The sequence below is a fragment of the Arvicola amphibius genome, chromosome 1, assembly GCF_903992535.2.
Source record: "Arvicola amphibius chromosome 1, mArvAmp1.2, whole genome shotgun sequence".
NCBI classification, from domain to species: domain Eukaryota; kingdom Metazoa; phylum Chordata; class Mammalia; order Rodentia; family Cricetidae; genus Arvicola; species Arvicola amphibius.
Genome location: NC_052047.1, coordinates 173,066,904 through 173,089,281, shown reverse-complemented (window position 1 = coordinate 173,089,281; position 22,378 = coordinate 173,066,904). Strand labels below are relative to the sequence as shown.

Below are 22,378 nucleotides of genomic sequence, written 5' to 3'. Positions count from 1 at the left end.
AGAATTTTATGCTTTCTTCATGAGCATCCTTGTTAGAATATCAACAGACCCATCAATGCCATGACAATGAGCACACATACATATACATACATATATATATAATATAACACACACATATATATGATATAACACACACACACACACACACACACACACACACACACACACATATATATATTCCATTCTTACTCTAGGCCAGGCTTGGTGCTCAGTACTTTACTTGCGTTAGTTCCTGTAACTGACAAGTGCTTGAGGTACATATTACTGCTGTGGTTTTTTTCTCTTTTTTTACAGATATTAAATGCTGAAGCTCAAATAGGTGAAAGTTGTGATTAGACCACTAGTTGGTTCCCGATTGCTCAGCCCCGAAATAATCATACAGAAACCATATTATTTAAAACACTGCTTGGCCCATTAGCTCTAGCTTCTTACTGGCTAACTCTTATATCTTAATTTAACCCATTTCTATTAATCTGTGTATCGCCACGAGGCTGTGGCTTACCCGGTAAAGTTCCAGCATCTGTGTTCTGCGGGGCTACATAGCTTCCTCCTAACTCTTCCTCCTTTCTCCCAGCATTCAGTTTAGTTTTCCCCACCTAGCTCTGTTCTACCCTATCAGGCCAAGCCAGTTTTCTTTATTCATTAATGGTAATCACAGCATACAGAGGGGAATCCCACATCAGAAAGTCACTAGTGTTTCCCTTCGGAGTTGGTAGTCTTAGCCATTCTTATATATCTTTGTGTGCTGTGTGTTACTTTCTCTGGGATGTTACTCACAGATAGAAAGGGTTTCAAATAACAACAGTTTGTCCTCTCATGCATCAAGAGACCAGAAGTCCAAAATCAAGGCATTGACAGGGTTAATGCTGTTCTTTGAGGGAGAGTCTGTGCAGTGTTATTCTTAGCTTATAGTGATTGTCCTGAACCCTTGGCTTCCTCATGCTGCGGGCACACCGTTCAGACCAACTCCATCCTCACGTTGCCTTTTCTCTTCAGCTCTCGGCATCCCTTTTTGGTCCTTGTTGTTTGTTTACTTTGTTTTCTCCTCTTCATGAATGTCAGCAATTAGAGTTAGGGCTGATGTTAAGCAGACATGATCTGACTTAAGCTTTACTTTGATTATGAATCCATGATAGCTTTTTGTATTGTTCACCCAAAGAGTTCCCATGTCCCCATTAGACTCTGTGAATACCACCTTTGAATGTACTAACACCATTCTATCTCCTTGCCTGTGGACATTTAAGCTGGGTAGGGGCTACAGCTAGCACAGGGGCTCTTGCAAGGTGTATCACCAAGCCAGCCTTTTCCTCTGGACTGACTGAGGTACCTGGTTCAGTGAACTGAGCAGCCACTGGGTTGTGTTCCCAGTGACCGCATTCCTGTACCTCCTACATAGGGTATAGTTCATATTATGTTTATTTATTAGGCCCAGAGCTGTGCATGGAACCAGTGGTAGGCTTGCTATTTGTTTTAGAAGAGTTAAGAATTTTTTCAAAGCAAAAAACAAAACCCACCATATTTTGTATTCAATCCTTGGCTCTAGGAATCTTCCTCCTCCAATGTCTTATTTATAAGGCAGAAAACCTTCATTATACTTGTCAATCTTATTGTGCTGCTTATTTATTTATACATTCTATTGACATGTACTGTTTTTAAGTCTCTGGAATTTTGTAGTAACGTTTGTAGTGTAAATGGCCTCTGATTTGGCTTACTTTCTTGATTGTTTTGCACTGACTTGAAATAGAGTTCTGGGTCCTTTATTACAGCGAGGTATGACATCACCCTTGTGCATAAAGTGTCATAAGGGGCATGTTTATCCTTTTAGGTCTTCATTTGAACTCCTTCTGAGAAACTAAGTCTTTCCTCCACTCTTTAGAAATTTGCTTTGAGGAATATTACTTCAAACAGAAAAAATGTATTGTAGCCACAATCTTTTAAAATGAATGTGCCTGTGACTCTATGTGTTTATCAATATTCACCACTATCATAGTTCCTTAGACATTGGGACATACCCAATATTTTCATAGCATACCTTTCAAAGCATACCTTTCAAAGAGCAGGAAGATGTACTCCCTTTTTCTGTAGCTCAAGTGACATCTTGAGTAGTTATTGCAAGTGAGCAATTGAATTTTTAAGCTGTAAAGTAGATGAAATAAATAGATTAAGTTTGTCGTCTAACCAGGAGAAATTCTCAGCATTTGATTTCCCCACAGACATTAGTGTGTGTAATTATGTCTTCTTTGGTATGGTAACACACCAAAACGTGTGTTCCATGGGAATTAGCACAGTAGCAGTTACATTTCGTGCTGCAGTGACTTGACATCGGCAGGATGCATTGTCCAGTGGCTTGCTCCTCTTTGCTCAGGCGCTTCTGCTCAGGCCCCTGGCCATCCGTCCATTCTCCGAAAACATCTTTAAACATCTGTAGCCTTTGCAGGCACTATCTCCTCTACTTCTTCTCTCATGAGTTCTTTACCTTGAAGGTAAATTAATGCATTGCATCCTTTCTCAAGGCGAGATGATGCCCTGTTTTGTATTAATGAGCAAATGAACGAATAGAGGGGAAGAGCCAGGGTTCCACAATGGGGACCTGGCTTTACAGTACTGCCTCGAGGCGTGACTGTGAACTTGGTCAGGCTGCTGTGTCGCTCAGAGGCTTAGTTTAATTATTTTAAAAGGGGAATGATCATTACTTCTGAAAAATAATCTGACTAAAGATGTATTTGAAGTCCTTTGCCTAGAACATGGAGAGAAATAACAGTCAACGTTGAGAGAATTGTTCTGTGCATTTTTTTTCAATTGTATAGTGGTTGAATCCGGCTCACCTCACTGTCAATAGATTATGGTTGAGAAACCATGAGCCTTTTGTGAACATCAGCAATATTTTTTCTTCCAAACCCAATAAATGAAATATTTAAACAGCAAAATATATCTAAGAGTGAAATAGTTGATTTGAATTTATTTTGTGTTTTAAGAGGAAGATGGAAATCAGGGGTCAGAAAGAGGGAGAAAGAGGGGAGGGATAAAAAGGGAGTTGAAGGGAGAGACCAAGGTAGGGTTTTTTCAGATATAGACTCTGGAAGGTGGCTTCTGGAGGGTGAGCTTAGGCTGTCTTCAGTGTCTACACCTTTGCACAGTTACTAGTAATCACCTTAGGGACAGAATTACTTTTACAGACTGATGATTTCTCCAGAAACTTATTGTATTTAGTAATTTTTGGAATTAATTGGAAACCTTAAGCAGAAGGATCTCTATTATTATTATTATTTTTTAATGAAAGGAAAAAGCTACACTAGAAAAGTTTAGAGTTAATTAGGGTCACTAGTAGGGCAATCTCCATGCATTGACAATCAGCTTTGATATAAATGGCAACATTCTGGCATTCTGTTTCGTTCTCCACTCTCCTTTTGTTTGTTCTACAGCCAACAGCAGGAAGCTTATATTCCATTCATAAATATTTCAGTGTACATTTCTATTCAGCAAAGACCTTATTTTTAGAAAAATAGGTAACTAAAGCTCACTGTGGTGAGGTCTTTGGATGTAGTGAGGGTTCAAGAGACACTGAAAGAGATACCAAGGGAACGGGGAGTGTATTAGAAAGGTTATCGATGTCATCGATAGACAGATGCAGCAACATGTCGGACTCGGAGGATTGGCCAGGGCCTGAGATGGGAGCATCTCTGAGGCGAATCAGTCCCATGTGCCACAGGAAAGAGCCTCCTTCTATAGCTCTCCTGGGTTCACAGCCAGATCTGTACTCAGTCTCTCAGATTCCCTGGCAGGAGGTAGGGGTGGGGTGGGGTACAGGATGTGGTGCGTCCCTTAATATAAAGTCACTTTGGGTGAGATGTCCAGCTCAGACTCACAGACACTGCCCCCAAAGGGCTATGCCATTGATTGAAAAGGGGGAGCTGTACAAGGTAGCAGCCCAATTCTAACATCTCATTCTTGAAATTAAAATAAAATAATTTCTTATAAGGGTTTAATAACCAGTCTGTATTGGATAAAGTTTTGAAATGTATGAGTTTGTTTAATTGATTTGTGTGCATGCATGTGTGTTTTTTGTATAGTTTAGGGCCGTGCACATGCTAAGTAAATGCTCTACCACTGAGTTATATTGACAGCCCAATAAAGTCTATTTCCTATCTGTTTAAATCAGAATATGAAAGCAATATATTGACTGTATTTTTGACTATGTGTATTGTTTATTATGCTTAATATGTGACAATTCTGTTTCTGTGCTATTTACTACCTGAAGAATTGTAAAGTCAATTACTATATAACGATTATTATATCTACATAATAATACTATATACTATTTTACACAGAGAGAGAAGGAGAGAGAGAGAGAGAGAGAGAGAGAGAGAGAGAGAGAGAGAGAGAGAGAGAGAGAGAGAGAGAGAGAGATTTGTATATGTGGTGAAAGAGCTGGCCACATTGGCTCACCCTCCCGTAGAGCACCATTGGGCTTCTGCTGGTTGGAGGCTTTCAGCTCTAGTAGTCTCTCCCAATCCTTTGTAATCCACACCAGGCCACACCACATTGCACCAATCAGAGCAACCTCTTTATAAGCTGCTGGCCTCGTACACCGAGCTTCAAGCCATCATTCCTAACCCTGCTTCCACTATTACGCAATGAGAATGGAGAATTTAAGTGGATCTCAAAGTCCTAAAACGACCCGAGTCTTTAAATAAATGTTTCGTTTTTTTTTGTGCTATTTTCACTTAGGTACTGATGTAAGCTAAACATTTAAACCTTTTTCCCAGCATAGGATTGACTCCTCAGGAGTTTGAAAACTCCTAAATTAACCTGAGACTCCATGAATCAACATTTCTCTTTTTGGTTCAGCCGCTTTTCTGCTCCCGCATTCCACAGGCATTTCCCATAAGTAGCTTTCCCTACCACGGTGACAACATGCCCGAAAAGAACTTTGGGAATGATGGGGTTTGCTCATAGTTTGTCAGGGAAATTGCCACAGAGTGGGTAACAGGGGCCAGCTGTGGCTTCATTTCACGGCAAAGCACAAGTTAACGACTTCAAACCAGGTGCCTACAATCCTGCGTCGGTGAGCTAGGCTCCATAGCCAAAGAGTTCAGTTCTCTCTCGGAACAGTACCATCAGTTAGGGACGAAGTTTTTGGACACAAGACTCGGTGGGAGAAATTCCACAACCAAATCACAGCACCAGCTTCTTTCCCCTGTGCGAAGGTCTGATTTGTGATGGCTTCCAGACAAGCAGTCAGAGGACACCAGTCTTCTGTGACATACAGGCCATCATTTTGCTTCTCTGTGTCACCAGTGCAGATGGAGGTGAACGGCGGGCCAGCATTGTGAAATAAAGTAACAGATGTGTAATTAGCTTGTAAAGTGCATGGATCTATATTTAAACAAGGTACTACTATGCATAAGGACATGCTGAATTATGCATAACATCTTCTCTTAGGCCTTCATGCACTTCCTCTGCCGTTTCTAGCTCTGTGCTGCCCTTCAAATTAATTGCTAGTCATCTGTGTCTGAGAGGCTTTTTTATATCATTTGTCATGTCATATTAAGGGTGTTTTGTTCACATCTCTGTCTTCTGTGAGATTCTAAGAGAAACCTCCATTTATTCCAGGCGTGGCATGCTGCTAACTGTCACTAAGAGTCTACTGAATTGGATTGGGTTAATGGGGATAGTTATCATCTTTGTGTCTGTCCTGAAGGACAAAGTCTATGTCTATCCAATTATTTGAACTATTCTCTAGTAACTGACCACCCTTGGAAGTTGTTAAAGCTTTTATGAAGATAATGGTGATATAATATTCATGAAAATGAAGTCCTGTAGTTTTCTAATGTGAATGATCAGAACTCTTGGGCATATTATTGGCAATTTTATCTGACCAACAGTGAAAGAATCTGAATGTAGGCTACTTAGAATTTAAGACACTTTAATGCGCTTCCCTGGGGCAATAGGTAGCGGGTCAGTCTCATAAAGTGCTTTTACTTGCTGGAAAAGACTTAAACCTTTGAGAGAAGACATCACCTTTTGTCCTACTCCTTGGGCTCTCTTGATTAACTTGGAACTCTCTGGTCTTTTTAGCTGGTTTGCCATCCACCCCGTCAGCATGAACAATAGCAACCACCTTGTGAACAGCGACAATATGGGCTATGCAGCCTACCTGTTCGAGCAAGAGAAGAACAGAGGCTATCTACCTGGACAGGTGAGAATCAACATGCCTGAAATCTTCAGCTTGATTCAAATGTCAAGAAGAAAGTGCTCTCGTGGAGAGAAAGAATTCACTGGCCTTGTGAAATGACTCATTGTTAAGAGTATTTGCTACTCTTACAGAGGACGGGACTTGATTCCTAGCACCCATATCAGGAGCCTCACAACCACCTACGACTCCAGTTTCAGGAGATTTGACCTCTCTTCTGGCCTGTATGGGAAGTGCTTTACCTGTCCCCCCGCCCAACACACAAAGAGATGTCTACTTGTCTGTCTATCTATTTTCTCCCATTGTGGAAAGAAATGCTTCAAATAATCAAGGAACCATTTGTTCTTGGTAGTAGATCTCTCTTATTTGATGGCTTCATAAATTTACAACCAATTATATAAGAAAGAATCAGATTTGTATGTTTGTAGCCTGTAATAGTCTGTGGACAAGCTAGTAATACAATTCACTTTGCTGACACTAACTTTCATCCTTGGTGCTAGGAGAGTCTCGTGCACCTTCTTGATAGTATAAAACCATGAACGGTTTTTATTGAGTCTGGGTTTTACTAGAGAAAACATTCCTTCCAAGGACCTTATTTATCCAACAAAACCCAAGGACCTGGGGAGGTGCCTCATCAGTTAAGAGCATTGTTGATTTCCCAGAGGAACCCGACTCCGTCCCCAGCACCGACATTGCAGCTCACAGCTGTGTGTAGCTCCAGTCTCAGGCAATTCAGCATCAGCGTCTGGTCTCCACAGGCACCGGCATGCACATGGTACATGAACAGACATGCCGGCAAAATACCAACACATTAAAAATAAATCTAAGCCAGCAGAAACCCTAGACACCTGTGACCCTGAAACTCATCCAATAATGAGATACGAAACCAGCAAGCCAATTGACTTAAGGCAGGAACCTCTGAAGCTACGGGTAACTAGTGTCTACAGGCAGACAATGGTGGAGAGACAATGCTCTGCTTGGCCGTTGGATGCATGCACCAGATGTAGATGAATAAAGATAAGAATCGAAGGCCATAGTGGACGATGACGGTTCTATTATATAGATAGCAACCTCATTTTAAAAACTGATCTTTTAGCTTCTTTTTAGACAAAACTCTTTCTCCTTTTTAGTTAGCATTGATTTTGCCTTATTTTCCCATTTTTTTTCTTCCTGCTCCCATACCTTTTCCCATCCCTTTCTTTCTTCCTCCCATTCATCCCTTCCCCCCACTTTTTTTTTCTGTTTTTGAAAAGGCCTTGCTATGTAGTCTAGGCTAACCTTGAATTTATGATCTTCTGTCTTTAGCCTCTGAGCTGTCAGGATTCCAAGTGTGTACTACCATGCAATCTGGGGGAAGGGGTTCTTTTTTATACTTAAAAAGGCCATAGATTTATGTCTTTCTCTAAGAAAACTGAAGATGTTGATTGGAAATGGTGGATGAGGTGGGTCCAGACTGATGCCCTGTCTGTCTCTAATCTGGTTGAAGAAAGGAGGAGCTCACAGGGTGCCAGTTCTAGGTGGTGATTGTCAAGAGCATATAGACTTCTGGGTTTCAGGTAAAGTCCTAAACACTAGATAGATGAGTCCACATCTTGTCACTTGGTGTAGTCTGCGTTTCTTGTCAAATTGTGTATTAGAGGGAGGCATGCCTTTGAAAGGCTGCTTCAAAAACTTTGTCAATAATCGGATTATTTTCAGTAATAGGATCAAAACATGAGCCCTTTCAGAAAATAAAAATTAGAAAATAAAATAAAAATAAATCCAATAAAAGAAATTTTGTTCGGAAAATAGAATAAAAAATTCTCAGAATATTGTTTATCCTTTTATTGTCTGTACATGATTATGTTTGAGGGCTGGAGAGATAGTTCAGTACCTAGCATTCAAGCCAAAATTTGGGCATGCTTATAATCTTAGTGTAGAAGAGGCAATGATGGGCAGATCCTGGAGTTCACTGGCCAGCCAGCATTGCCTAATCAGCAGATGGACAGTTCCTGAGAGGCTGTGCCTCCAAAACAAACAACGGAATGAGGAAGAGCTTCTGAGGAAAGATACCTGGGTTTGACCTCTGCATTTTTCCACACACGTGTGTTCATACAGAAGTTTTGAGTAGATTGAGTGTTTGTGTTTTTAATGGAAGTCATTACTAAAGAAACAAAATAAGAGATAATGTGCATTCATTTTGGCAGGGACCATTCGTAGCAGGCTTTGCTTCATCAAATCTCGGAGACGTGTCCCCCAACATCCTTGGTCCACATTGCACCAACACAGGAGAGTCTTGTGACAACGAGAAAAGCACCTGTCCCGTCGGCGGGGTAGGTAGTAAGGGCATGTACTTCATGTTTGAATATTCATCAATGACATGCAAATGTGTTGTTTCCAAATACACGCTGGCCCATTGGTCTCCAGTCTCTGCTGTGCTCTGAAGCATTTACCAACTCCTCTAAATTTTAAATGGGTTGTCTGAGTTTTCCACTGTGATGTCAAACTTAGAGGGTAATGTGTACTGACCCGAACCTGGACAGCTTAAAACATTTTGCCTTGTAAATCTGAGATTTCAAGCTTGTACCCAAACTTCCTGCTATGATACTTCTGTAGTGTTTTTTAAAAATAGATTTTCTTTTTTTTCTCTTTAAAATTAAAAAAATGGTCTTTCTATAAAACATCAAATAACACCGATTCACAAAGTAGTAAAAATTAAAAGTCCTTCAGTGTAGTGGTTCAATGTGAATTGTATCCATAGGCTCATATGTTTGAATATTCGGTTCCCAATTGGTAGATCTGTGTGGGAAGGATTAGTGGGTGTGGCTTTGGAGGTTTGTCGCTAAAGGTGGGCTTTAAGGTTTCAAAAGGCACATGCCATTTCCTTATTCTCCTTTGCTCCTTCTTGTGCATTAAGATGTGAGCTCTCAGCCACTGTTCCACCCACCTATCTTTGTGCCTTAACTCCCCCAAAGTGACTGTGAACCCAGTCAAACTCTTTTCTACCTTGCCTTGGTCATGGTGTTTTAGCAGGGCAATAGAAAGTAACTAGGACAGCAAGCACCACCACTTCATGTTGCCAGTTTGGTTACACTGTGTTTCTGCCCTTCAACCGTACTCAAGGAGCAACATGGGCTAACAGTTACACTGTGTGCATGTTATTGTTTTTAGCTACAAAGTTTCCCCTTTTCTTCATTTGCACATTTTTCACACAATTAATTTGTCATACATTTAAGATTATTTATTAAACTCCATAATTCATAGATGAAATAGTTAAATAAATCATACTCACCTGCAGCATAATATTATGCAGTAATTTATCAAATATTGGGAAACTGGAGAGTGTGGGGGAAAGCTTGTGGGGTAACAGATTTGAATTCAATATTGCATATTCACCATAATAGCAATTTTTCAAGATGAATGTTAAAGTAAAAGAAAAGGTGACACATCTTTAATCGTTGGTGATTCTTCTTTTGATGCTCTTATGGCATTTTCCTGTCGATGTGTTTTCTTGTTTTCCTACAATGAACTTTCCTTTAATAATAAGAAAAACCACGAGAAGACTCTCATTCCTTCTAAAATCTGTTACTTTCCAGTTATGTTTTTTTGACTTCCCTCATTCCAAGAAATCCTGTAGGCAGCATTTGCTTTCTGCACCACGTATACTGGCACAACGGCATTTATGTGGGTTTGCACTTCCACACTCTTCTGGGATGTGTTTTTTTATTTCCAGCAAACATGCTCTAAGCCACAACTAAAGTACTTTTTGTATACTCACTTTTAAGTGCCATAATTTAGTTAGTTCAGTCTTTACTTTTCTGTTTTTCTTTTCCTCTCTCTTCTCTTTCTTCTTGTAAGCATGCCTGATCACTGACCTCAAACTCATCTGCGCAGGTATAGGTGTCCCAACTCAGGACATACTTTAAAATTTTCTGTTGAAGAGAGAACACAGCTAATGCATGATACCCATGCCTACCTGTCTCCCCTCTCGGTGGATTTTCCACCCACCTGTGTGTAAGTGACTATTGTCCCGACCTTCATTTAAGCCAAGTATATCACTCTTAGATTTCTCGATGGTACAATATTCAAAGAACTAGCTGTAGGTTAAGTCTCCATTTCATTATTCATGAAGTTGAACATGTTCTAATGTTGAATGGCCATTTACACACACATGAGAGATAGATAGAGAGATAGAATATAAATTACATCTTCTGTCTGTAATTCATGGTACATGCATTATGATGCTTTTGATTGCAAATAAGAGGCATGACTAATCAAAGGACATTACTTAGGACATTCTTTTCCTTTTATTCTTCAAGTTTAGATGCAGTACTTGGACAAGTTTATATCACAGTGATTTGTTAATCTGCCTAATGATGTTAGGATAATATGCATACCCACCTCTTCAGACATTAATCGTTTTTACATGTTGGGCATTTTGCACCTTTCTCGTTATTTTGAATATAGCATGCATTATTGCCAACAGTTGTTGCCGTACTCTGCTAGAGAAACCCAGAACAAATTCTGTCCAGCATTGTTTTGATGCCCTTATCTGACTTTCTCCGCCCCTTTCCTCTCCGCCTTTCCCGGTCTCTATTGACTCCTTTTCCATCCCATTCTTGCCTGCGATCAACTTTCTAGCTTTTACAAGTGAATGAGAGTACGTGGTGTTTGATTTTGTGTGCCTGGGTTATTTCACTGAACAGAAGACTTCCAGTTTCATGAATATTGCTGCAAGTGAAGGGATTCCACCCCCTTTCATTGCTGAGAAGCCTTCTACCGTGTACGCATGCTAGTTGTCCGCTGATAGGAGCTGTCATGGATAGTGTTAGAGCAAGCAAAGACGTGTAAGAAATGAGTGTAATGAGTTCATCTCTTTCGCATAGGTAAAAGCAGTATGTTTTTCTCTATGAAGAATCTTAAGGTCCCTAATACATTAATTCTTAAAATATTTGTCACAATAGTATGAAAATTCCTTAGTCTATTGATTCTCAGCCTTATTACGTTGTCCCTCCTATATAGATCTTTAAAATGTTTAAGGTGTCAAATTTACTAAGACTGTTTTCTTATGATTTTTAAGTCATTTTTATTTCTCACACGGTAGCATTTATTCACCTGTAGTTTCTTTCCGTATGCTTTTGTGACATTCATTGTATTTAAGTATTTGGTCAACCTTGGCTTTTCTGCTCTTGGAAACTGGACATAAAGCTGGAGTTGTTCCTTTTCCTTCCAGGATTGCTAACTGTTCTAATGTAATCCGAATGAGTTTCCCTGTAAGACAGTCAGAGCGAGAGTCCCAGACAAACATGAGCAAGTAAGAAGGCAGCCACAGAGGGTAACACCTACCTTCCAGTCCCAGTTCAGAGTTAGCTCCTTGTGTAATGTCCAGCAAATTTCTCAACCAAGCCAAAGCTCTGTTTTCTAATTTTAGAAGGAAGTGCCTGGAATAGATGCATTCTAAAAGCACTCCCTGCTACAAATGCATGCATGATACTGTTTGCCCTAGCCCGTAAATGGAGAAAATGTCTTAAGAGAAAAGCTAGAATTGACTTAGCACACATAGTTGGTTGGATTCAGTTGTAATTTTCCAGTTCTTAAAGCCATGTGTCATTGCACTATGGATCATATTGTCTCATTTTGCTGCAGCCTAGCATGTGCATGGCCAGTGGACCTGGGCAAGATATGTTTGACAGCGCACAGATTATAGGACGGGCCATCTACCAGAGAGCCAAGGTAGGCACGAGCCCAGTGCTTTGCATCTTTGTTTCGTGTTGCTCTTTAAAACCCACAGACATCATTTATTAGGAAGTCCGTAATTGCAAGAGCTCAGCCTGGCCAGGAAGTCCGAAAGACTTGGGTTTGGGAGGTTGCCCTTGGGAGCCACACAGGACTCTGTCTCATCTGGTCAGACTTCCTAGTGCATTTAAAACCAAGCAGGCAGGAAAATATTCTATTTTAAGATGTTAGAAAGCCTGAGCGCACAGTTCCGACTGAGGAGGCAGATAGATTGTAAAGTGCTCGGTTAATGTGGTCTCTTGAGGATTCTCAGAAACCTCTCCAGTCATTGCCTGGCTAAAGGCACCTGACCACTTCTGAACTTGGCCTTCAGTGACAAAGCTGAGCTGAGCATCTCTGGCACCACGAATTCCCATTTATTTGTATACTTCTCTGAAAGGGCAAAGGTCACATCTCTTCTCTCCCTTGTGTTGAAGGGAGAATCTGGCTTTCAATGGGATTGCTATGAATGATTCCACCTTCCTAATTTTTTTTCATGTGTGTGATGGATGTATGTATAGGTATGTGCTTTTGTGTGTGGGGTGCATGTACATGCGTACGTGTGTATACATGTATGTGGAGACCCAAGGTTGGGGTTGGGAGTCTTGCTGAATTGCTCTCTATCTTGTTATTTGAGAGGAGATGTCTCAGATGTCTCATTGAACTTGGAACTTACTAATTGGCTAGACTGACTGGCCAACAATCCATAGGAATCCTGCCACTATCTCCATAGTACTTGGGTTCTAGAAGCTTGTTTCTTCACCTTACTGGGATTCTAGAAGCTTGCCTCTCTACCCTGCTGGGGTTCTAGAAGTGTACCTCTCTACCCTACTGGGTTTCTAAGAGTGTGCCTCTCTACTTACTGGGGTTCTAGAAGTGGGCCTCTCTACCCTACTGGGGCTCTAGAAGTATGCCTCTCTACCCTACTGGGGCTCTAGAGGTATGCTTCTCTACCGTACTGGTGTTCTAGAGTAGTGCCTCTCTACTCTACTGGGGTTCTAAGAGTGTGCCTCTCTACCCTACTGGGGTTCTAGAAGTGTGCCTCCTCTACCCAGTTTTGCGCAGGAACTGGGAATGGAACTGAGACCTCCATGCTTGTGTGACAGACACATTATGGACAGAGCCATATCCCCAGTGATGTGCTAAATTTTGTCTTCTATTCTGTCCCCATTTTTGTATCTGCTTCTACAGAGTAGAATCTGAAGGGAAATGGCTTCTAACTGCTGTGTCTATGATAGTGTTAAATGCCCTTATTTTCATGGCTTACCCATATGCTTGTGTGTGTGTGTGTCTACACATCTACACTCCTTACTTGTGTTTAAATAGATAATTTCTTCTGAGTTCTAAAATGTTTCAGAAGCAATTAAGAAGAACAAAAGTGCCTTTCAAAAACATCAAACATAAAATCTATAACCACAGGCAAACTAATTACTGCGCTTTCTTTTTATTTACTGTGGACTTATCAGTGGATTATGCTAAATGAACAGATTCTTCTTAGGATATGCCTGTGACACACTTTGGTGTCAGAAATTTTGTTTCTGTCCTTGGCCTGAGAGCAGAAAGACTCAGAGCAGAGAGATTCTGGGCTCTCTTTTCAGGGAGGCACAACCTCCCTGCTCATCAGGGGAGGCGGGCTGCAGCTGGGACTCCAGTCACTTATCTTAAAAGGCCACACACAGGTGGCTGCTATGGAAGTGGCCTAGGTGTCAGGCCAGCGTCCTTGTGCTGAATTAGGATTTTCCTTTATTGTATGACACAGTCGAATAAGCACAAATGCTTATTAAACTTACATTTCTTGTACTTTTGGAAAAATACCACTTGATTCTATAAAAAAAATACAAGAATGCCAAAGACTAGCTGATATTTGAGGGACACAGTGTCTTTGAGCCACTTCCTGGCTCCTGTCTTTGGAGAGCTCAGGGGTCCTAAGAGGACGTTTTATGCCAAGTCTGCCTGCTGGCAGCCTGGCATTCCAGTGAGTGTGAGATTGGAGCGTTTACGTCATGATCTGCTTCATGTTAAGTTCTTATTTGAGATGAATAGATGCAGGTCCACATTCCTGGAGGTTTCAGGTTCTGGGAAGTCCTGGAAACGATGAGAGAACTATGGGGGGGGGTGTGGGAAAGGGGCTGAGGATGCTCTCAAGCATTGAATAAGAGGAAGGTGTCTGTGCAGAAAGTGCTAGGTGCCTGTGTTAGTGTTCGTTTCGCTCCAGTTTTTCCCCCTCATGACAGTGAGTTTATATGGGTTTTCTAGGAGCTGCACGATTCTGCGTCCCAGGAGGTGACTGGACCAGTGTTTGCAGCTCACCAATGGGTGAACATGACCGATGTGAGCGTGCAGATCAATGCCACACATGTAGTGAGTATGACAGAGGGCCCTGACCGTCTTACATGGGCAGAGCACAGCCCATCGTTACCTACTGCTGACCTTCTGTGTCTTTGTTTTTGTTTTCCGAACCTCGTTTCAGGCGAAGACATGTAAACCTGCCCTGGGCTACAGTTTTGCGGCAGGCACAATTGACGGAGTTTCGGGCCTCAATATTACACAGGGTGAGAGGGAGGATGGATGGAATGCGTGCTTCCAGGTTCGGAGGCATCAGGCTTCTGTTTCCTAATGAAGCTTAACTGTGGTCAGTGTGTTTACGACTCCCGTGTCTGACTCAGGAGGCTTCGGTCTGGCCAAGTTTGGCTGTGATGTCTCGATTCCCCAGGGATAGGTGTCTTTTACCCCTTAGCTTTGTTAATGCAAATAGAAGCAGAAACAAATTCTCTTGGCATTTAGTATATTGATGAACCTTGGTAATGCATTTAGTGTGTGTGTGTGTGTGTGTGTGTGTGTGTGTGTGTGTGCGCGCGTATGTGTATTTGAACTCAGATCTTCACCCTTTGGAAGCAAGGACTTCACTCACTGAACCATCTCCCTGACCCCAGCTTATCCAGTGCTTTAGGCAGTCATGATTTCCTTGTGATGGCAGTGTGCCAAGACTATAATGAAGAAAGTGAAAAAAAACACCACCAACAACCATGAGAATGAGAGAAAATGTTTTCAAATAGTTTAAGGGAATTGTACAGAAAATATACTTTAGAAAACCTCCTATAACTCAACAATAACAGTTATCTACTGAGAAATAATTGACAAGCCATATAAGTCAGCCATTTAAAGTATATCTGATGGATTTTAATATATGGCAGGCATACACTCTTCCCATAGTCAACTTTGGAATTTCCATCACTCCAGCAGGAAATCTGAATAAGTTAGCTGCCACATCTCTGCCACTCTATAAGCAACCAATAAGCCTCCCATCTTTACATTTTTCTACTTTAGATATTTCATATGAATGGAAACACACAATATCTGGATTTTTTGTTGCATCTTTTATGTAGCGTTGTGCTTTTAAGGTACATGGAAATATAGATGTGGAAGCACACCGTTCTTTTTTTTTATGGCTGAATTAGTTCATGGTATCAGTATACCAGATGTTACTTGCCAATTTCTTAGTTGATGGATCTTGGGGTTGCTCCACTTTTAAAAAATACATTATGAATTATGAGGTCCTTAGTACATATGTCCAAGGGCTTGGGTGGGTCTGTGTTTGCAATTTTCTTCTTGGGTGTGTATCTAGAGGAGAGCTTGTTGGTCAAATACTAACTGTGTCTTAACATCTGAAGCCCTATCATATCAGCTCTAGAATAGCTATGTTGTTTTGTGTCTGGGCCCTCAATATAGCCATTCAGCTTTTCCACATCGCCGTCAATACTTGTTATCTAGCATGATGATTCTAGTCAGCATGTGTGTGGAATGATGTCTCTTATTGTGTTTTAGATTTGCATCTCCTTGATAATGTCATAGGTCTTTTTGTGTGATTATTGGCCATCATCTATATTTTTTGAGAAGTGTTTGTTTATATACTTTTCCTTAAGTTTGGGGTTTTGGTTGTAACTATTGAGTTATTAGGTTTTCTAAAATATATTTTTGTATACAAATCCCTCATCAGATAAATTATTTGAAAAAATTTCCCTAATTTGATAGGCTGTCCTCACAATTTTATGATTATTTTCTTTGAGACAAAAATGTTTAGATCAGTTTCCTTTTTGTGACTAGTGGCTTGCCATTACACCCAAGAACCATGCATCGTCATTAAGGCTTACCCTGTAATTCCAAAAGTTTTACTATTTTAGTCTACATGCCAGACAGCTGGTATTACATGTTGAAGTCATCATTGTTAATTTTTAAAATGAGAAAAAGATGATGCAGTTCACAAATATGTGGATTATAAAACTGTCTTTGTTTATGACATAAATGAGTTAGGTTAATATAAACCAAACATTGAGATTGTCACACAAAATGTATTCTATTATCTTTTATAAAAGTGACAATCTAATTAAGGGCCATTATTTTTTGACATGCAGAAAACACTTCTCCTTTTATTGCTCAAATTGTTGAAGCCATTGAGAGGTGACCTTAACAAAATATTTGATATGTCTAAAATGATTGTGTGTAATACTATCTAAATCATGGCACCCACAGAGAGCTGGCACAGGGATCTTATTAATCATATCAATCCTAATAGGAACAACAGAAGGGGATCTATTTTGGGACACAATTCGGGACCAGCTCTTGGGAAAACCATCTGAAGAAATCATAGAATGCCATAAACCCAAGCCAATCCTACTTCACACTGGAGAGGTGAGGCATTTGCTTGTTATAATGGAGTCAGAATATTATGCTTTGTGGTGTCTGAGCTATAATAAGTGGTTATTATAATAATGGTCAGATAATAAATGGTCAATGTCTACTGACATGAAAGAGCTTATTTAGATATTCTTAAATAATTTATAATTATGATTACATATTTATTATTATCATCTCATGAATATGTAATATATGTGGGGGAATGTTTGCAAAGGGCAGAGGACACTTTTGTGCAGATCTCTTTTTGCACATGGGTCCTGAAGATCAAACTCAGAGTTATGTGGCTAACACTTTACCTGCAGAGTCTTCTTGGTTAGCCAGACCCCACATAAATGTTTAGTATTAACATTTTATTTACATATACATTTATTTTCTTTGAATGTATATGTGTACTTTCACGTGTGTGTGTGTGTGTGTGTGTGTGTGTGTGTGTGTGTAGATGTATGTGGAGACAGTGGTAATCTCAGATGCTTTTACTCTGTACTACTAACCTTATATATTGAGACATGGACTCTCACTGGGAACTGGGGCTCATCAATTAGGCTAGACTGGTTGACCAGCAAGCCCCAGGGATCCCCCTGTCTCCACCTCCCAATGCTAGGGTTCTAAGTACATGCCACACCACCATGCCTCTCTTTATGTGAATGCTGCAGATCCAACTCAATTCCTTCTGCTTATTTGACAACATCAGTATTTAAAGTAAATTTTTGGTTGCTTTTCAAGACAGGATTTGTTTATGTAGCCCTAGCTGTCCTGGAACTTATTCCAGAACTCAGTACAGGCTGGCTTAAAACTCAGAGATCCACCTACCTCTTGTCTCCCAAGTGCTAGGATTAAAGTCATACACTACCATTGTCCAGCTAAAGTATTTTTCTTTTAACACTACTTCAGAATGTATTTTTTTACATTTGCAGTGTTAAAAATTCATCCCACTATTCATAGAAGCATGATTGTTGGAGTGTTAAGTATTTATAAAGTAGACCCTTCCAGTATCCTATTAAAATTGTTAGGGTAGGAGAAAGAGGGAAGGAAGGAATGGAGAGACAGTTTCCATTAGTCAGAGTATGGAAAAGTATAGATTCTCTTGAAGGAACCTTGGAAGATAAAGCCAGGCTTGGGAGTTTTCAACTTAAAACAATGCCAGGGTAAAAATAGAAATGATTGCAATAAACTATTACAGATGGTTTTCTATATACATTGAGGAGACTGTCATTTATCCTGTACAGACTGAGGAGCCCACCAAAGCTCCTTCAAATGCTTTAGCACCTGGAACTTACCAAGGGAGCTTGCATTTGAGATTCACACACTACAGCCAGGACATAAACATGCACATGATATGTTTAATGTTACATCATAGCTAGAAATGAATCCTATGGATGTGGTGAGAAAAAAAAAACTAGCTTCAAACATGTGAAACTGTTTAAGACACTTGTATGACTGTTGACAATGGAAAGGTTAATTTATACCTAATGTCATTTTCTTGTATTGGGTCTCAGCTGACGAAACCTCATCCTTGGCACCCAGATATTGTTGATGTTCAGATTGTGACTCTTGGGTCGTTGGCCATAGCTGCTATCCCTGGGGAATTTACGTAAGTTCTTTATAAAGTGTTTCATACTAAACAAATGGATTTCTCTCGGGATTAATTCTTTTTAAAATCGCTTTTCTGTTGTGTATTTGTGAGTGGGACATATAGGTCTTGGCATACCTGTGGAGGTCAGAGGACAGATCACATAAGTCACCATATGGGTTCTGGAGACAGAACTTGGGTCATCAAGCTTGGTGGCCAGCACCTTTACCTATTGAGGCATCTCCTTGTCCCTGGGCCTAATTTATAGGGGAAGGTAGTTCTCTGCTGATCTCTTGTACTATGTTTGACAGCAGTGACAAAATTTTTCCTCTTTTCGCGGGGCCTCTGAAGAATAAATCTGTCTATGCTGACTTCTCACCCATGAAAAAGATGGGGAAAGCGTGAAAAATCCACAAACTTGGCATCCCAAAGGTAGAAGGGTGCAATAAATTGTGTTGGTACACGGACTTGAAACAATAGGAAAAGATTTGAACACATCAGTTTAGATATTGGAAAGACTGAAGAATGTTCTAAGCCTGTGTATTTTACAATCTTTCTTATTTTCATAAGGGGAAGTTTATTGAAATAGTCCTTGAGTTTTCTTTTTACCTCTTTCAGGAATACGGCAAGTTCTTACATTCTACCCAGCACATTCTTTTATTCCCCATCATCATTATGTTTTGCTCAGATTTTTTCAGTAACCTCCAATTTGAGTTCCTTTATTATTCCTCTGTAGTCCTTTCTCAATGCAGCAGTCTCCTGCATTTCTTTTAAAAAGTCGTTCTCAACCTTCCTGATGCTGTGACCCTTTAACACAGTTTCTCATGCTGTGGTGACTGTACCATTATTTTCTTTCATATTTCATGTTTACTTCATAACTCTAATTTTTGCTAACGTTTTGCATCATAATGTAAATTTTTTGGAGCTCAAGGTTTGCCAAGCGTGTCATGACCCACAGGTGGGGAACCATTGCTTTAAACCAGGACTCTAGTATGCTACTCCTCTGTTCAAAACATTCCAGTCCTTTCCCATCTATTCCAGGTAATCCTCAGATCATTCTGATTTCCTTCAGGTTCCCACGCAGTCTGTGTCTCATGAAGCCCCCGTCTTGGTACCTTGACTTTGCCTCTTGCTCGCCCTGCTTCAGTCCTCCTGCGCCATTGTCAAGGTTTTTGGTGTAGCTAGAACTACAAATACACTTGTTAGATTCACTAAGCATGTTCTGAGCTCAGGGACTTTAAATTTCTGGTTCTTTCTGCATGAAACACATCCTCTCTGGTTAGTCTCATGGCCAAGTCTTTTAATTTTTTTTAACTCCTCTGCTCCAATCTTGAATAGAGATGCTAATTCTATTCACACTACCTAAAATCATCCAAACCAGCAAGAGCCCATCGCTGTCACTCTGCCTTTGGCGCCAGTACCAGCATCAGCACCATTACTACCTCCACTCCTCCCACCACCTCTTCCATCCTCATTCTGCTTTATTATTCTCTGCTTATCTTCAGCTCACTTCCTCATTCATTTAGTGGTCACCTTCCATTTTTGGAATGTAATTTCCCTTCCATTAAATCATCAGCACGTAAAAGTGGTCCTGGTAAGCAGTAGATATTCGAGATGATATTGGAGGAATAAATATAAAAATGAAAAAGTACCTACTTGTAGGTAGGGCCAACTATCAAACTTTCTCTCTGCCCAAACTCTCACTTGTAGAATGCAACTAACCCATTGTGTCGAAACCATGAATAGGAAATGATGTTGCCATTTTTCTTTATGGCACCAGGGGAGGAGCTGTGGGCTTTGTTCCTGTCAGGAAAGCTACACCCCAACCCTTGATGATCTTCCTCTCTCAGTGTTGTTCATTGAGTTCATTTCCGTCTTTGGGGCAGTTGTGTTCAGGATTTTCTTTGAAGATAGGCCAGTCAAGGGAAAAAGCTAAGCCTTTTTCCCCCCACCATCGACTTCCTACATATTTTACAGCTGTGGGTGAGCTAGGCTAAGTTTCTTGGCTTTTACTAAAAGCCTTTCTGAATAGTTCCCTGTAGTGTGAAGCGGCGGGGCTGCGTCCCGCCGCCCAGTTCCCAGCAACCGGCTAACTTTATCCGAAATAATTACACGGAAACTGTATTCTTTTAAACACTGCCTGGCCCATAGTTTCAGCCTCTTATTAGTTAATTCTCACATCTTCCTTTAACCCATATTTAGTAATCTGGGTAGCACCACGAGTTGTGGCTTACCAGGAGAGATCTTAACCTGCGTCCATCTCGGAGAGGCTCAGCATGGAGACTCACCACGCGACTCCCTCTTTAAATGTAAAAGAACATTTATAAACAATATTTGGGAAAATGGGCGCAGTTTTTTCTCTCCAAACTGCTTCCTGCTGAATGGGGGCGCTGTTATTTAGGTCTTTTATGGTGTAACCTGTGTGCTAGGTTCCTCTCAGTTGGCAGTTGAGTGAAGTAATTTTTTGAAGATGTTCATAGCAACCTTTCAGGAGGGCGTGGTCTATCATACCATATTGGGATAGAAGCAATCCACAGAGTCTCGTCCTCTGTGAAAACAAAAGAAGAAACTCTTTTCCAAAGCATCATGTTCTTAGATCCAAATCCTGAAGTCATACCGTTAAGATGTCCATTCTGGTCTAGACTGGCAGCCCATATAATGAAATGTCTCTCTGTACTTAGCTCCTTTACAGTCAAAAAAATCAAAGAAAACACAACAAAATACATAATCCAGACTCTCTGTGAATTTTCCATTTTTACGTGGCTTATTTTTACTCTATCACTTTACTTCTTTTAATCTATAACTATCTGTACTCTGTCTCTTTAAAGACTTTAACCTTTTTTTTTTTAAGGCATTAACTTTATTCTCTATATTTTCTTTTTCTCTCTTTTAAGCCTACGTGAGCCATTTAAAGGCCTTCTATGTCTGAATCTTTTCTATTGTGAATCTGTAATTTTTTACTATCCAGGAGCATTTCTTAAAAGGTTAACCACTTCTTAAAATAATACGGTACTGCCTGTTTATAGCCAAGTCTAAACCTTAACTGCGCTGTTATCATGGTAATTACGATAGTTCCTGCCTGAGGTCAGCACAATTCAGCATGGCGGAGCAGAGCCAAAGCCACTCCTGCCTCAGAGCATGGTCTCAGAGAACCTTCTTTCCGATCCCCAGCGGGCATGGGGGACGCAGCCCCGCCGCTTCACACTACAGTTCCCACACATTCCAAGTGGGAGGATGTTTACATAACTCTGCTTTCTTGCCACAGAACCATGTCAGGACGAAGATTTCGAGAGGCAGTTAAAAAAGTAAGTTAAATATGAACTACAATGCTTGCACATTTGTATTTGAAAAGGAAGAAATTCCGTATTGAATTATTCTTTCCTAAAATGGCTAAAGTTTGCAATTCTTGAAGGTCATGGATAGAGATAAACATGCAATGTCAGTAAGGTAATTATAACCAAGTTGAAATATTTTATTGGCATTTCCATTTTGATAACTAAAATTGTTAATACTTGCATGACATAAGTAGTAAATTATGTCTAGAGGTTGCTTAGAACCTCATGAATGGTTTAAATAAAACCCTCACACTAGGAGAATTTTGTTTCTTCCCTATATTTTCTTGAGAGTCAGGATACTAAGAATAGTTGCAAAATGACAACCTAATAAATGTCTTGTCTTGTTAGTTGGGTCTAAAACATGTCTGAATTATATAGTATAAACTCAATATAGTTTTGGGGCAATTACTCTTTAATAATAGGAGTCTACACCCACTGATATGATTATTAAGATTTTCATAGCACCATTGATTCGTCCAACTCTAATGGAGATTAGGTCTAATTTACAAAGTACTCTTTGACATCTCTCTCTTCCTCGGTGGTCTTGGTCATTGGGAAGATTTTCCTTAAGAGGTATGTTTCCTCAAATATCATATGTACTCACTCATAAGTGGCTTTTAGACATAAAGCAAAGAAAACCAGCCTATAATTCACAAACCCAGAGAACCTAGACAACAATGATGACCCTAAGAGAGACATACATGAATCTAATCTACATGGGAAGTAGAAAAGGACATTATCTCCTGAGTAAATTGGGAGCATGGAGACCATGGGAGACTGTTGAAGGGGAGGGGAGCAAAGAAAAATGTATAGCCAAATAAAATCAATAAA

At 40.3% G+C, this 22,378-nt stretch overlaps 1 protein-coding gene across 2 annotated transcripts in view; it reads left to right on the top strand.

Annotated features, from left to right (window-relative positions):
- Asah2 (N-acylsphingosine amidohydrolase 2) overlaps positions 1-22,378 on the top strand; it is a 65,712-nt gene that overhangs the window by 24,653 nt on the left and 18,681 nt on the right. Inside the window, exons 7-14 of one of the 2 annotated variants that reach the window (XM_038310933.1) lie at positions 6,079-6,199; positions 8,380-8,505; positions 11,819-11,905; positions 14,207-14,308; positions 14,418-14,499; positions 16,521-16,636; positions 18,139-18,233; positions 21,478-21,517. In XM_038310933.1, the coding sequence (XP_038166861.1) occupies positions 6,079-6,199; positions 8,380-8,505; positions 11,819-11,905; positions 14,207-14,308; positions 14,418-14,499; positions 16,521-16,636; positions 18,139-18,233; positions 21,478-21,517 (769 nt within the window). Of the gene's footprint in view, positions 1-6,078; positions 6,200-8,379; positions 8,506-11,818; positions 11,906-14,203; positions 14,309-14,417; positions 14,500-16,520; positions 16,637-18,138; positions 18,234-21,477; positions 21,518-22,378 lie in introns of both variants that reach the window. The other variant, XM_038310923.1, reaches the window with a different exon arrangement.